General features: G+C 37.6%; 1 protein-coding gene across 1 annotated transcript in view; it reads left to right on the top strand.

The window, feature by feature from the left end:
* cog5 (component of oligomeric golgi complex 5) overlaps window positions 1–16,702 on the top strand; it is a 507,949-nt gene that overhangs the window by 464,621 nt on the left and 26,626 nt on the right. The window contains exons 19-20 of the mRNA XM_028812938.2: window positions 9,871–9,947; window positions 15,452–15,578. Of these exons, the coding sequence (XP_028668771.1) occupies window positions 9,871–9,947; window positions 15,452–15,578 (204 nt within the window). The remainder of the gene's footprint in view (window positions 1–9,870; window positions 9,948–15,451; window positions 15,579–16,702) is intronic.

Below are 16,702 nucleotides of genomic sequence, written 5' to 3'. Positions count from 1 at the left end.
TTGGTGAATGGGGTGGTGGGGGCCGCACCCCATTCATTCTCAATGGGCAGCAAGCTTTGACCCAGGGTCCATAGTCACTGGAGCCACAGCTACCGCTCGTGTGCAGGACGGAGGCTTGATGGGGAGGTTCACTGCATGCCCACCATGCCACCACAGCTACTGCTCCTGACTGGACGGATGCTGGATGGGGCGGAGGGGTGCGTTTCACTGCCCGCCCACTGAGAACGAACGGGTCAGCCATGTGTGGTAATGTTGTGTGGAAGAAGAGAATCACTAACCCGTGATTATGGAAGGAGTCAGGGTCTCACACCAGAAGAGAATGTTCAAAAGCTTTCTTTTATTATTGTTATTTATTGCATACCTAGACTGGAGTGTCAGTAGCATTGCAATGCCCCCCCCAGTAGATGTTTCAGCTCTTATATATCAGCTGGTTGCGTGCAAAGCTTCACACTTTTGCAGAAGTACAGAGGATTGATGCGAGAGCCTAAAAGTTAAATTTATACGGCAGTTACAGAATACAGAGATAAACTTCTTCATTTTACAGGAAGAACAAGTTGCGAAAAATACATATTCCTGGTAAAGTCAGATTCTTTTGAACTGCTCACACAAACAAACAACTGTTGTGCATGCTAAATGTCAAGTACACACTTTTAGATTTTTGCTGTGCCCTACTCAAAATACAAAATGGAAGGTTTTCTTTATTCTTATTCAACACTTGCAAGCGGTGACCCGGTTTTGGCTGAACAGGGAAATGGGGGGCAGCATTGTAGTGTGCCTTGGGAGGCTGCCTGTTGAATGGGGGCAGTGGTGGGCAATTCACTACCCGCCTTTGGCTGCACCCTGTACGTTCTCAGTGGGCGGACACTGCAGGCAGCATACTGTAGTAGATGTGACTGTGTGGTGGGTGGGAGGTGAATCGCCCCTCGCCGCCCCATTTATTCTCAATAGCAAGTCTGTTTGTACTGTTACGTACATAGCAGGAAGTTGTCTCTCGTTCAGTACGCCAGACATCCTGATGAGGGGTGCCTTCCTGCTGTGATAATGTGTACAGTGCTGTGCAGAAGAGCTCATCTTAACCTTTTGTCTTCACCCTTCAACAATGTCTCTGAAACACAAATCTGATGCAAGTGCTGGTGATACAGTAAAGAAGAGAAAAACCATCATCATTGAAAATAAAGTAGAAATAATAAAAAGGTCAGAGAGAGGTGAAACTCCATCATTCATTGGCAGAGCACTTGGTTACAGTCGGTCAACAATAGCATTTATTAAAATTATGTACCTGTTCCGACTTACATACAAATTCAAGTTAAGAACAAACCTACAGTCCCTATCTTGTACGTAGCCCGGGGACTGCCTGTATAAAAATGGCTGTCATTCCTAAATGTCTCATCCGATATTTCTGTTAAACCCTTTGAATTAAAGCTGAAATCTGCACTTCAATCATCTAATTATTTCTTCCTTTTAAATTCCATTATGGTGGTGTATAGAGTCAAAATTATGAAAATTGTGTTACTGTTGAAATACTTATGGACCTAACTGTACATCTGTGCAGTAGAAATGTAATGCATTCTCCTCCAGTTTGTGTTCATAAGACCAAATTCTCTCCAGTCCTCCAACTTCAAAACAGTGTTTCTTCAGCCTACTAAGCTAACGGGATATGTATTTAAGGGAGAAGGCTTCTTTCACGTTTCAGTTCAAGGGTAGTGATATCACAACAAACCTCGTTAAAGGCTTATTCTGAGCATTGTCACATTGAATTTGAGGGCTGTTAATATAAAAGTGCTCTTCTGAAGAATGTTGAGGCTTTCTAAAATGTAACCCCTCAACATAAAAGAATGTTTGTATCAGTGTTTTCATCGCTATTCACTGTGTGGTTGGCTAACGTCATTGTACTGCCTTGTAACAGGCTAAGACTGACAACAATTACAGAAACAAGTTCTGGAGGGTACTGTCTTAGAATACTTAACAAAGTTAAGATAGTATTTACATTATAGCAGGAAGCAGAAAGGAAAGTGTCAGGGCACTTCATGATACTGAAAAATAATCCCAGGTAATATAAAACTCAGTTTGTTTTTATACAACCCATATTAAATGCATCAATAGCAAATATGTTGTGTTCATTGTAGAATCTTATTCATTAATACATAATACCTGCCAGTGCCGTCTCTGGACTTTTTGGGGACGCAAAGTGATGGATGTATGTTAAAAATGGCATCACGTGTGAACTGGATTATAAAACAAAGACGACTATGATTAAAACCATTATTATTATCATAATTATAGTATATTATTTTAATATATAAAGTCAAACATGCTTACCCTTAGAACTAACATACTGTACATTCATCTTACCATCTCATGGTGTGTCTTCAGCGTTTTTGAACACCATAGCCCACACGTATAGGTTTGTATTAATTTCCTGTCACAGACCTGTCTGTGTCTTGGCATGAACAGCTCTGAGTCGCCATTTTTCCCTAAAGTGCTCAATAAAGTCTGTTTGAGTACAATACTTTTATACCAGTATTTTCTTCATTATAATCTCAAGTGTACTATATATTCATACTATATAAAATACTAGAGGGGCAAGCCCCCTTGGCGCCTTCGGCACCCAACCCCTGGTTGCAGCCAAAATATTACTAAAATCTGTAAATGTACAAAAGAAAAATGATTATTTATTGGAGTCAAAATCACGAAATTCTATAAATATGTAAAAGAAAAATTCATTTTAAAATATTTAATAAAATATTTACTCTCTTACTGATTGGAGTATTCCTGTTAAACTGAGGCCCACTACCTGTATGCTTGATGAGTATTTATGAGACTAAATAAACAATCCATTCATTTTAACTGACATTCTTATAGATAAAAAAACTTTTTTTAAAAAAATGACTAATTTAAATAACAGGAAAAATCATGTGTGGTATGCAATGGGTCTTTGTAACTCGAACTTCAGATAACTAAATCACCTAAATACAAACATTGGTGTTATGAACAGATAATTTTTTTTAATAGTTTGTTCCTGTGGAAGAAAGTTTACTCAATTAAAAATAAAAACCATGACTTTCTTGAAATTTGAGTTTATAATTTAAAAACAGAATAAGAATCTGAAAATCTAACAACATCACATTAAAGTTTGATAAATTCTGAAAAGAATGATACCAAACATACTCTATATATGTAGGTTTTAAAATAAGCCAGATGTAAAGCGTGACAAAAAAAGTCGCACAAAATCATTGCACTTTTAGGCTTAGGATTTTATATATATAGAGCAGATTAATTTTTATCTTTGTTGTTGGAAATGCTTTGATTTACCTTGTATGTATTGATGGTGGCATTATTATTAGTATTTTGCTGTTGTTATTATAACCATTACCTATAGCTGGACCACATCTGGATTATTTCTTTTTGGGAATGTAAAAAAGTTCTTAGTACTGAAAACATATTTTGCTTCAGTTTTTCTTCTGAATATTCCATGTTAAAGCCTTAGTATGGGAATAGAGTCGGCTCTCTGTATCCGCAGGAAATTGGTTCTAGAACCCACTGCAGATTTCAAAATTTGTAGATGCTGAACTCCCTGATATAAAATGGCATAGTTTTTTGCATATAACCTACACACATCCTCCTATTGACTTTAAATGATTACTTATAATAAAAAATACAAATTAAATACTATGTAAATAGTTCTTGTACTGTATTGTTTAGGAAATAATGATTTCTGCAAGTAACATGCCTCTTTTCAAAAGACCTAAGATTTTTATTTTCTCATCTAGAGATAGTACTTTACAATCACTCTTAGCCTTTAAGGGATTGCATTGACCACTTAATTGCTTTTTAAGAGCCATCTTTTCACAGAAACAAACCGTGTACACAGTGGGGAGTGCCAACTGAACAGCGTTGGTTTAAAGAAACGCAGGTCATCACTTGCTGCTCTGTGTCCCTGTCAGTAATAACAGTTTAATCAGTTGAAACTGTAGTATTTAACTTACAGTGTACTGACTAGTTTCTAGCCTGTATAGCTTTTTGCATATGCCTATATAGATAACCAAACCTTAGTTTAAAGCCGGTGCCATGGCCAGGTGTCTGCAGGCTGATGGATGGACTCACTTTTTTTGGTTTTGGGGATTGCAATGGTTTAAGAAAGTGCAATTTCAGTTTAACTTTCTGGTTATTGATTGTTTAGTCTTCTTTGTTTGAGTGTCTTTATTTTCAGGAATATGTATATATCTTATGTGTTTTGTTGTAAAAACTACAGTACTGCAGGAAGTTAAAAGATGGAAACCACTACCCACCTTTGCAATTGGTAGCGCTCAGAATGTAGGAGGTAGGAAAGGGGAGTGAGAAAGAGCTTTACTTATATAAAGTCGGTGATTGGCAAAGAATGAGGTCAATCGATCTATAGAGTAGAGCAAGAATGCTTGGTGTGAGCAGAGCAGTGTGGTGGCTCAGTAACTGTCTTCCATATAGGAGGTGAAAGTTTACTCCTATGAACCATATTATTTAAATTGTGTGGCGCGAGGCTACAGCATGGTATAATATAATAATAAAAATAATACATTTTATTTCTATAGCGCCTTTACCATGCTCAAGGCACTTCACAGAATTTAAGAGAGAACGGCAGGGTATACAGTATATAGTATTATACTAAATAAATAAAGAAGAGTAAGATAGTAAATTCAGGGAAAAGCCCAACAGACAACATAAGGGCATGTCTATAGATCACTTTCTACGTGTGGATTCAGTGTAGTGTTCAGTATTTGAAAAATTCAAGTTTTGCTTTTTGGACTTTTTTAGAATTTTTTTTCCCCCAATATTTTCGATCTGCAGTTACGGAACTCATCGATATGGACAGCTGAGTGTAAAGGTTTTTTCAGCAAATCAATTATTTGTCTTATTTTACTATATTTAGTGGAACAAAACACATATAGTAACAAACAGTTCAGTCAAATATACACCCACATAAGCAGTACAGCAGAACAGTAATTTTGGTCCAATAAGAAAAAAAGTAATAAATAAATATTAATCATACTAATAAGAAAGCACCAAACTTACTTCCTATATTTGCATCAGAGTACAGAAAACCAGTGTAGTTTTTATGCATATTGAAACAACAATTACATAACATTAAGAAATTTTTGCTGAATTCTGAAAAACTGTTTCTCAACGAGAGAAGATTTCACTTTTTCCAGTTCAAGATGAATCGAATCCAGCAGAAGATTTTCTCTTGCAAGGCACTATCGCCAGCTGGTGCACCTATTGACAGCTTTCACAATTCAGATTTTATCCTGAAAAACATTTTACATTTTAGAAAATTTTAATTATAATATATGTCCACATGTACAATTTTAGCTAAATGTAGGAGTGCTTTTAACGAATTGAAAAAGAAGAATGAGTTTTCTGAATAGGCCAGTTCCATTGCTTGTCTAAAATTCTAATAGGAATCTACAAATTAATTAAACAGAAAATTTATATTTATTATATGTTATTTGAAGGAATTAAGTTTTCATTGTGTACAGTGTATCATATGTCACTGTATGTACATTTTCATATGCTTACCAAAAGATGAGGTATGATGCAGACAGGCGATGTTAATCTGAACAGATTATTAGTATTTAGGTTATTATTAGTATTATAAGTTAAAGGCCTAAGTGAAGGTTTATGGATGTGGTGAGAGAGGACATGCAGGTGATGGGTGTCACAGAGCAAGATGCAGAGGACAGAAAGATATGGAAGAAGATGATCCGCTGTGGCAACCCCTAACGGGAGCAGCCGAAAGAAGAAGAAGAAGAAGAAGTATTATAGGTTAATATTCATATATAAGAGTACATTTTTATTTTTATACTTGAAATGATCCCCAGAAATATGCAGTGTGTCTTATGTAGTGTTCAAAGTGTTTATCAGATCCATCAGTGCCTGCAGTTCCTCTGCACTTCTTTGTTTTTAAAGGCTCACAGCCAACTTGGTTGGTGCCAAAAACTAATGAGTAATATCCAAAGGTCAGAGAATGATATTTCAAACACTTTTTCACTATAGATTTAACTGTTTTCTTGTTGCTGACACAGCTCTTTAACAAATTAAGTGGGGTATAAGAAACAATATTAAAATCGATCTACAATTTTATTTCCTGAAATTTTACCTCGTTAATAAAATAAAATCTTGTCACTGGCATTTGCAAAGTGGTATAGCACTGAACACATTTAAGATTTGTTGCTTTTATGATGCAATCTATTGTACTGAACACACCTGATGCATTTAAAGAGTATTCTTTATGATAACAGCAAACCTAGGAACAGAGCTAGGACTGTATATTTTGCCGTTATCTAATGTCAAACTTAACTTCTAATGTACACTGTGGAGCCCCTTTACTAGATATGCTTGACCTTCAGTGTAATTGTCTGCTCAGTTATTGTGAGTGTCTACATGTAGTTCACAGAGGTAATGTGCAAGACTACAGATGTAAGGGGCGATGAAGGTGGCATGTAGTGGACACTGTGTCTGCATGAGTAAATAATCCTCGCTGAGATTTTACACACAACAGTGTCACAGGTGTATCAAAAATAGTCCACCACCAAATATACTGTATATCTATGCATTGACAATCCTGTAGCCATTGACTGTCACCAATAAGGCATGTCAGAGATCAATCCAGCTGAGTTCCCTTCCTGTCAGTGTTTTTACACTGATCATAAGAGAAAGATATATTGACATGTCTTCTTGTCTTCTTAGAGAGTCAAGGCTGGGGGGCTGTCAAGAGGCAGGGCCTGTTAAAGCCCATTGCAGCACTTCTTGTGTAATTTTTGGCTATACAAAAATAAATTGTATTGTATTGAATTGTACATGAGGTGTTGTTTTCCAAGTGCACATTGGGTCTCCTGGCGTGAGTAGAGCAACATAATGTAAATATATGTTTCAGCATTGCCGACAATCAAGTGCATCTCTTCATGACAGCAATGTATTCATTTGAAGTTTCAATTCAACAGGATACTAATCAATAACACTATGCTAGGAAAGTTCTGGAATGATTTCAGCAGCCTGATGATAAAATCAGCATAATGCAGTGGCTTACCTAGGCTCCAGAACTCAGTCCAACTAAAAGTCATTGAGATGACCTGGAATAAATAATAATAGAACATTAGAACAATCTAGACGAGAACAGGCCATTCTATCCACTTATTTCTTCCAAAAAAACATCAAGTCGAGTTTTGAAAGTCTTACTGTCTACCTCACTACTTGGTAGCTTATTCCAAGTGTCTATCGTTCTTTGTGAAAAAGAAAAACTTCCTAATGTTTGTATGAAATATACCCTTAACAAGTTACCAACTGTGTCCCCGTGTTCTTGATGAACTCATTTTAAAATAACAGTCTCGATCCACTGCACTAATTCTCTTCATAATTTTAAACACTTCAATCATGTCTCCTCTTAATCTTCTTTTGTTTAAACTGTAAAGGCTCAGCTCTTTTAATAATCTTTCCTCATAATTCAACCCCTGTAGCCCTGGAATCAGCCTAGTCGCTCTTCTCTGGACTCTTTCTAGCGCTGCTATGTCCTTTTTGTAGCCTGGAGACCAAAACTACACACAGTACTCAAGATGAGGCCTCACCAGTGCATTATAAAGCTTGAGTATAACCTCCTTGGACTTGTACTCCACACATCATGCTATATAACTTAACATTCTGTTAGCCTTCTTGATGGCTTCTGAACACTGTCTGGAAGTCGATAGCTTAGAGTCCACTACGACTTCGAAATCCTTCTCATAAGGTGTACTCTCGATTTTCCGACCGCCTATTGTGTATTCAAACCTAACATCTTTACTTCCAATGTGTAATACTTTACATTGACTGACATTAAATTTCATCTGCCACAAATCGTTCCAAGCCTGTTTGCTATCGAAGTCCTTCTGTAATGATATAACAGATTCCAAATTATCTGCTAATCCACCTATCATGGTATCATCTGCAAACTTAATAGTAATACATTTTATTAATATAGCACCTTTCCAATGCTCAGGGCACTTAAAACAACATAATACAAATAGTCTCTGCATAGAATAATAAACAAATGACCACAAGATATACAAAAGCATTAAATAGAGTAAAAAGAAAGAATAAATCAGAGTGCAATACTAAAAGAAGGCCTAGCAGATAACATCGTTTGTGATATAACACACACACAAATTATTCTGAGCATCTGGACAGAGAGGAAGACTGAAAGAGGAGGCAGCATGTCAGGTTACGTTAAACGCCTTCCTGAACAGATGAGTTTTAAGTTGTTTTTTAAAAGAATGAATGGAGTCAGCTGATCTCATTAATTTCGGGAGGTCATTCCAAAGTCTGGATGCTATACACCTAAAGGTCCTGTCACCCATAGAGTGCAGGTTTAGTGTGGGGCACAACAAGATTATCAGAATCAGAGGCTCCAGTAATATGCAATAGGTAACATATGACAAGTTGGAATGTGGAATTTGTGTGAAGGTAAAGAGGTACCTCATAAACTCCGTGTAGAGCAGACAGAAGGCCTATATTATAAAACAATACCCCACTGAGGCAGAACTGTGTATTACCATGGCTTTGCTCACAAAAAATGAAAGTCTTCAAATGTGTATTATTTTCTGCTTTGCTTTTAATTAATAAGTTTTATTTATGTAGCGCTTTTCTTGCACTCAAGGACACTTTACAATTCAATAAACACAATAGACAATAGAAATTACATACAAGAAAATGAATAATACTCATTGAAGACATGTGTTTTTAACAGGAGTTTGAAGTGAATAATAGGTTTTACCTCATGATGGCAGAGAGGAAGAGCATTCCAAATTTTAGGGGCTACCACACTGAAAGCTCTGCCACCCATAGTTATTATACATAACATAGGTTATATGTGGGTTATACATTTTCTCACAGACACTGTTAATGGTAATTCCAAGGCAACTCCAGTTACAGACCTATTTGCTGTTTGACAGTTAATTACACTCCAGACAAATAAATAAACCAAATCTGCATATCTTGGTGTTATTAACTCTCACTTACACTGGGCTGTTAGATTAGCATTTCACACAAGAATGGAAAAAAAGCAAGGAACATAACAGAATACAAGAGAGCTCAAGATGTGAAGCTCTACCCTGAAGGATACAAGAGCCAAGCTGTTAGTCATGTTTGTATATAAACTCATTAGCAAATATCTTATTTCTGGGAACTTGCTTTGTACCAGATGAAGCTTTTCTTACCAGATTCATATGTGGTATCTGTACGGTGGGCTTGATTTCATGTCTGCTTGAAAGAGCAGTTGAATTATTGATCGCTTTAAATATACTATATGGCATAATAAAAATTCTGCCTCTCAAGCCTTTCTTTGATTATACTGAACTTTTTGAAGCTGTGATATGCTTTAATGCGCTATGATTGCCATAGTGTACTTATAGGCTTGTTCTACTGTCGAAAAATCATCGGGGGAGAACAGCCTCAAAGTGGACAAGAACATAAAGATAAAAAAGAAGGAAAAGTCTGGCAACTCAAGAACTGAGGACTGAGAACATGAAATTTCTTGAATATATGCAGTCCTGACATGACTCTTTTTAAAGTATAAAACATTTTTGAGTACAATTACCATACTGATTGTTTTTGCCACAAAATGAAGTAGTGACTCAACTCCTCTAATGTTTAATGTTGTGATTTATGTTTGATATTGGATGTGACAGACTGTAGTATTATATTTATGTAGAGAGCTTAATACATTGAGCACTTGGGGAATGGAATAATGTGAACTGTGGGGGTATAAGTGCATTTTAATATTGCATGAGCAGTGAGTTCACTGTACAGATGGATAAATAAATGAAATGAAAAAGTTAACCATTTCTGTCTCTTTATATTTTACAGATGGAGCTGGCAGTGGCCCCTCTGTGCAGAAGAGTGTCTGATCTGGGAAGACCTTACAGACTGCTGCGCTCCTTCAGGTGAGCATTAGTTATTCCATGGAGTAACCTGAATGGTTATATGGACACTTTAGCAGGGCAGTTCATTTACTTCATTGCTGCTCGGTGAATCAGTTTGGAAAGGTGAAATATTTGTCAGTTGTTGATGTGCCGGCTTAGCTCACTTGATCTTCTTCAACTAGTTCAAGAAAACAAGGGTTACTTCAACAGATGAGTTTGCTAGGATTGTGGCAATGGCAGAAGTTATTTGTCTCGGAAGTATGCACACTTCCAGGGCTCACCTTTCATCATTTTCTGTGGGAGCAGGTGCTAAAACACAGGAAGACCTGTGGGGCTTGTGAATTTTGAAAGTGTCAGTGTTGTGTGTAGGGAGAAATGAGTAATGCTGCAGACACTGTGGCCCTTGCTTCAGGAAAAGTGTATCAGGGCTCAGCTAACTGGTGTAACAAACAAAATGCGATGTCTTTGATTGGGGCCCTCCTGCAGCAGTGTGTGCACTGAGAAAAGGAGAAAGAAAAGGAGAAATGAGGAGATTTTTGCTTAGTGGAAGAGACATGAACAGATTGCTGAGAGTGTAAACATTTCTTGCTGTGTCTGTACTTGCAAAACGCAGTGTGTGATAGCAGAATCCTTGGCTGTGCACCACATTTGACTTTTTTGTTCGCATATATGAATACACTAGTCGCTGATTAACTGCTCCTGTAAATGGTTTTTCGGAGAGCTTTTAATGACACTATAATTAGTACCTGTAAGAAACTTTTGCATATTCTTCCTTGGAAATGACTATCGTCTCATATTGCCATTATTGTTCACATCATTAGCTCTTATTATCTGTATGTATTTTTCATCTTAATTATTTTAACTTTAATGGCTGTCTGATCTCATTTTATGGGCAGCAGAATCAGCAGTATGTTTGAATTGGTCACAATTTTTTTGTCATGAACATCATTCTTGTAGACAGGTTTTGTATAAATTATGTAGCATACAGCTTATACCAGAAAGACATTTATTTTAAAACATTTTAAAACCTATGTTTTTCTTTAGTGTAATTTAGATGAAGGCAGATAACCTGTGACATTCAGTTTTAATTGAGCTTATCCGTCATCTATCATTGCATTTAATATCACTCGTCATTACTTTAATTACCTGGAAAATAATGTTCTAGTCATTCGATTCAGTGACATATGTTAAATTATCATTTCACTTTGCCAGAGGCATTTGATATTGAGGATTATGTATTTAAATCACCTTCACATGTTTTCTTTTTATTGTCTATGTAAATAGATCTTGACATGTCTCCTATAACGATGCATTTATTTATACTACTTCTAATGTATTAAAATTGTATTTGTAAAGTGTTATCCTTACCGGTATACTAGTGTGAGCCCAACGTTTTTCACAAATAATACAGAGTGGTCTGGTTAGCACTACTGCCTCACAGCCTCAACAAATGGAGCTTAATTCTGAGCCAGGTCACTGTCTTTGTGGGGTTAGTATGTTTTTCCCAGGACTATTTTATTTTTTCTTTAAGTAGTCCTGGTTTCCATTTAAATCTGAAGGAACAGATAGATCTTGTGTTAGTTATGTAGCATACTCTTCATACTGGATGTGTATGAGCTAAAAACACATTTATCTTAAGGTATTGCAGGGCAGGCACTGTGACTTCATGCCCAAGGCTGTGAGATTTTAAAGTCAGTTGACCTGCTGCTGCCCATGCTGCGTTTATAGTCCTACCTGTAGGTGTGTGAGTTGTACTCTGTCTCTACCCTTGTGCCGGACCTTAGCGTGCTGTTCCACCGGTGGCTTGTTTGGGTTTATTGGTGACTCCACATTGTTCACTAAAACTATAAATTTACCCAACCTTGCAGATCTGAATCTTGCCTTGCACCTTTTGCTGTGAGACTCCCCATGATGCTCAACTGGATAACTGGATTCAGAAACTTAATTAGGGGATATAGCTTATAAACTAATTTTTTTGTGTTATATATGAAATGAAAAATTATAAATCCTTCTAGAAGTATGTAATAACAAAATTATGGATTTAGCATAATTATTGTTATGTAGAACTTTCTGCTCGTTTGTTTGGTTTACAGTAGCAAACACAGATATCCCAAAAGAGCAAAATTATGCCTGTGACATTTTATAGTAATCATTCCTCATTTATTGCGTGAATGCATCATTTATCTTGGCGTATTTTGTTACACTGCCTGCTTGATTTCATATCTAGGTTGATGATGAGAAAAAGAAAAACTTTTTTCTCAGTGTATTTTTTTCAACTGTCAAAAACAATCAACAAAGTATTAATTGTAAATAAATGTCAAGCAGTGGTTCTGAAAAACTCTAATATCTTAAAGTGTGGCAAATTAAGAGTGGTTGCTGCATTTACAGAACCTGCCATCCTGTAATGAGCATTTCAGCCTTGCTGTGGTGCTCTGACTTGACAACATTATAAATTACTTGATGGTTTAAAATGCAAACATCAGTGGCATGGTTGGGCAGCAGAATCGTTAGCTTCCACCGCACAGAACTGAGAGGTTTTGGAAAGCCTTGTAGCTGCCTGGTGCCTCAACAGCACACTTTCTTGAATAAAAATATTTACTGTCATAGGAATGCCAAGGTAGTGCAGCGGCTTCATGGGTTCTGAAACTTGAGTTCAATTCCTGACCCACTCTGTGTCTGTGTCGGTTTTCCCAATTCTGTCTGTCGTGGTTTCTGAAGGCCATCATCCCAAAGATGTGTCTATTAGGATGAAAATGTCTTGTATTTAATCCAAGGATGGACTGATAGACTAAATATATTTTTAAAAAATTACAGATTGTCATGGAAAAGTGTTTTCAAACCCTCCACTCATAGTCTTCACTGTCTCTGTAAGACAGTTGTACACATATGTACTGTACATGTATACAGTACATACTTTACTTGCATGTTCTATATGTCTAGTTAGCTGTGTGGATTACAAATAGGAAGTTGCTTTTCATTACAGAGCTTTGGAAAGGTGTGAGTGTTGTGGTACTGCATTATAATCCACTTTTTATATACCGTGTTTCCCTGAAAATAAGACCAGGTCTTATATTAATTTTTACTCCATTAGATGCACTAGGGCTTATTTTCAGGGCATGTCTTATATTTCTTCATGTACAAAAATATACATTTATTCAAACATAATCATGTCATCTTCTTCTGGAGTATCGTCATAACTCTCCACGTTCAAACCCTGAATTTCTTGCTACTCCAGTCGCTTTTAGGATCCTACAGGGTCGATGTGCACGCTTTGAAATGTTTGATGAATGGTTCGATTTAGTGAAGCAAAATGCCGACATACAAATGCATTTGTGGTGCTTTTATATTCAAGTGTCGCATATTCCCCAAAGTAATGACACGATACATCTTAAAAGTCTCACATACCGTCTTCTGTGTTGTCTTTTTTTTTTTTGTACCTTACAATACCATCAGAATGTACAGCAACGTATTTGAGCCACAGAGAAAAAAAATAAGGACATAATAAAAATATCTATTTTTGTGATTACAGTAATCCCTCCTCCATCGCGGGGGTTGCGTTCCAGAGCCTCCCGCGAAATAAGAAAATCCGCGAAGTAGAAACCATATGTTTATATGGTTATTTTTATATTGTCATGCTTGGGTCACAGATTTGCGCAGAAACACAGGAGGTTGTAGAGAGACAGGAACGTTATTCAAACACTGCAAACAAACATTTGTCTCTTTTTCAAAAGTTTAAACTGTGCTCCATGACAAGACAGAGATGACAGTTCTGTCTCACAATTAAAAGAATGCAAACATATCTTCCTCTTCAAAGGAGTGCGTGTCAGGAGCACAGGCTGTCACAGAGATAGCCCTATTGATTTGTTTGCATTTCTCTCTGTTTGGCTTTTAAGTATGCGAAGCACCGCGGCACAAAGCTGTTGAAGGCGGCAGCTCACACCCCCTCCGTCAGGAGCAGATAAAGAGAGATAGAGAGAGAGAGACAGAGTTTGTTTTTCAAGCACAAATCAATACGTGCCCTTCGAGCTTTTAAGTATGCGAAGCACCGTGCAGCATGTCGTTTCAGAAAGCAGCTGCACAAACGATAGCAACTTGAAGATAATCTTTCAGCATTTTTAGATGAGCATCCGTATCGTCTAGGTGTGCGAACAGCCCCCTTGCTCACACCCCCTATGTCAAGATCACAGAAAGTCAGCGCAAGAGAGAGAGAGAGAAAGTAAGCTGGGTAGCTTCTCAGCCATCTGCCAATAGCGTCCCTTGTATGAAATCAACTGGGCAAACCAACTGAGGAAGCATGTACCAGAAATTAAAAGACCCATTGTCCTCAGAAATCCACGAACCAGCAAAAAATCCGCGATATATATTTAAATATGCTTACATATAAAATCCGCGATAGAGTGAAGCCGCGAAAGGCGAAGCGCTATATAGCGAGGGATCACTGTAAAGTGAAAATTTCGGCTTTAAACTTGAAATGTCCACTTTGACCTCGTAGTTTACTTTATCATTAAAGCAGACCATCGTAAACGTCATCTTAAAACTGACCCAGTTGTTAAATCACTACGCGCTTCTGGGGCTTCCTCCTGACCTGACAGCAGCATCGCCACACAGAACACATTAATTACATTTATGATATTCCAGCTCTCTGCACATTTAGAATTCTTAGAATTATACTTGATATCACTTTCATGATGAAATGCATTAAAATATGTATGTTACATTTTACAGATAAATCGTTAACTTTGTTTAAATAATGAATACTGTTAATAATTACACACATGGGGATGGCACGGTGGTAGCGCTGCTGTCTCGCAGGGAGTCACGTCGCTGGTATTCTCTGCCTGGAGTTTGCATGTGTTCCTGCTGGGTTTCCACAGTGTGCTCAGTTTTCCATCCAAAGACATGAAGGTTTGGGCATTTGGTGAAGCTACAATGACGCCAGTGTATGTGAGTGCTTGTGTTCACCTTGTGATGAGCTGATGCCCCATCCAGAGATTTTGTTTCTGTCTTGCGCCAATGCTTGCTGGAATGGACGCATCCCTGGATTGATGGATGTAATCATTAAACATCCTTTTCAGAGATATTGTGGTAAGGTGTCCTCGGAATTTAATGGATGTTTTGGGCACACGCATTGCATTGCATGAAGTATAAACCTGGCCTTGGGCTTATAAATCTTGACTAGGGCTTATTTTCAGAGTAGGTGTTATTTTCAGGGAAACACAGTAGAAGAAGATTAAAGTGTGAGTAGTGTAATGTTCAGAAGTAAAGGTATTTCATGATTGAGAGTGCCATTCCTAGTCATTTGGCCTTTTCACTGCACTGCTTTCACTCGTGCTACTTCACTTGCCCGTATGCTTGGGTGGTAACATGGTCAGCTTCAGAGATTATATCTGCTGCTTTATTCTGTCTTTGAAAGTGTTCAGATGTAACAATTCAAGTACAGCTTTTATAAAGAGGGTACTATGGTGGGTATTAAAAAACACATACTTACAGAAATGTGGGCGTCTGTGTGTTTTTTCTCGTTTTAGACCAATGCTTTTCCAGACTAGTGAACACATAGCTGGGAGCCAGACAATTGGGGACATTATTCCATACAGTACCATCTTGCACTTCCTTTTCACTCGGGCTCCAATGGAATTGAAATCTCCACATCAGGTAATGTAAAATATGTTTTTTATCTATTTATTTAGCTACTATGATGTTCCAGTAGTGTGGCATGGTATGGTGTAAATTTTAAGACACATTGTAAGTAGAAGTTTCCATTTATTTTTCTTATAAATTGTGTTTGAGTGAGTGTGCTTTAAAGTGTCCTGCAATGCACTGCCATCCCATTCAAGGAGTTGCTCCATTTACATCTGTTTTTGCAGGGCTAGACTCCATCTTTTTGTAACCTTAACCAGTATGAAGACAATGTGGAAAAAGAATTAAACAAAGTACATGAACTAGAGACGTAATAAGAGAACTGTGCATTAATGAAGGCGGGCATGGTGATGCTTTGGTTAGATCTGCTACCTCACAGAATTAGAAATGTTGTTATTGGTATTCTGTTTGTTTAGATTGCATGCTCTCTCCGTGTATGCGTGGGCTTTTCTTCAAGTACTCCTGTGCCATCTCTTTTTTCAGAAGTGAGTGCGCTCTGCAATGACCCACGGTTCAGTCCAAGTTTGGTTTCTGCTTTGTGCCCAGTGTTAGTTTCTGAAATTTGGTACATAGATACATTCATGAAAATAAGGAAAAGAATGTGCACTCTGGAACAAAAGCAATAGCTGTAGTGGTCCAGTTTCATTCAGAACAAGTGACGTTTGTGCCAGAAATTATTCCAAAATCCAAGCAATCAGTTTAGAGCAATGCTTCTGCATGGGGGGTTAGTATCTGGTAAAACATCCATGTTTGAGATACACTAAACTCTGCATCATAGCATGGAGCCATACAAATGTCTAAAAGTGTCCTGTGTTACAGGAATTTGCCATAGTTCACAGAGGGTATAGAGTATAAAGTAGTTGGTATCCCAAAATGCCCCACTCCTGATTATCAGAGACCAGTCTCCTGACATGACAGATACCAGGGCTCGTCTAACTGTTTTCACAGACAGTATGGACAAGCTGGCAGCAAGCAGTTCCCCTTTACAAAGTATGCCGGTTACCATGAAGGTATGGCAGGGTATTCAACCAAACTTCAACAGATCAGACTTCATGGGCACTGCCTGAAAGTATGGCCTTTTAACAGCAATAGACGCCTCAAGGCTGCAGGAACAACAAGCCCCATAGATGGATCTCCCA

The sequence above is a fragment of the Erpetoichthys calabaricus genome, chromosome 1 (genome assembly GCF_900747795.2).
Source record: "Erpetoichthys calabaricus chromosome 1, fErpCal1.3, whole genome shotgun sequence".
NCBI classification, from domain to species: Eukaryota; Metazoa; Chordata; class Cladistia; order Polypteriformes; family Polypteridae; genus Erpetoichthys; species Erpetoichthys calabaricus.
This window is presented reverse-complemented; position numbering and strand designations above follow the sequence as displayed.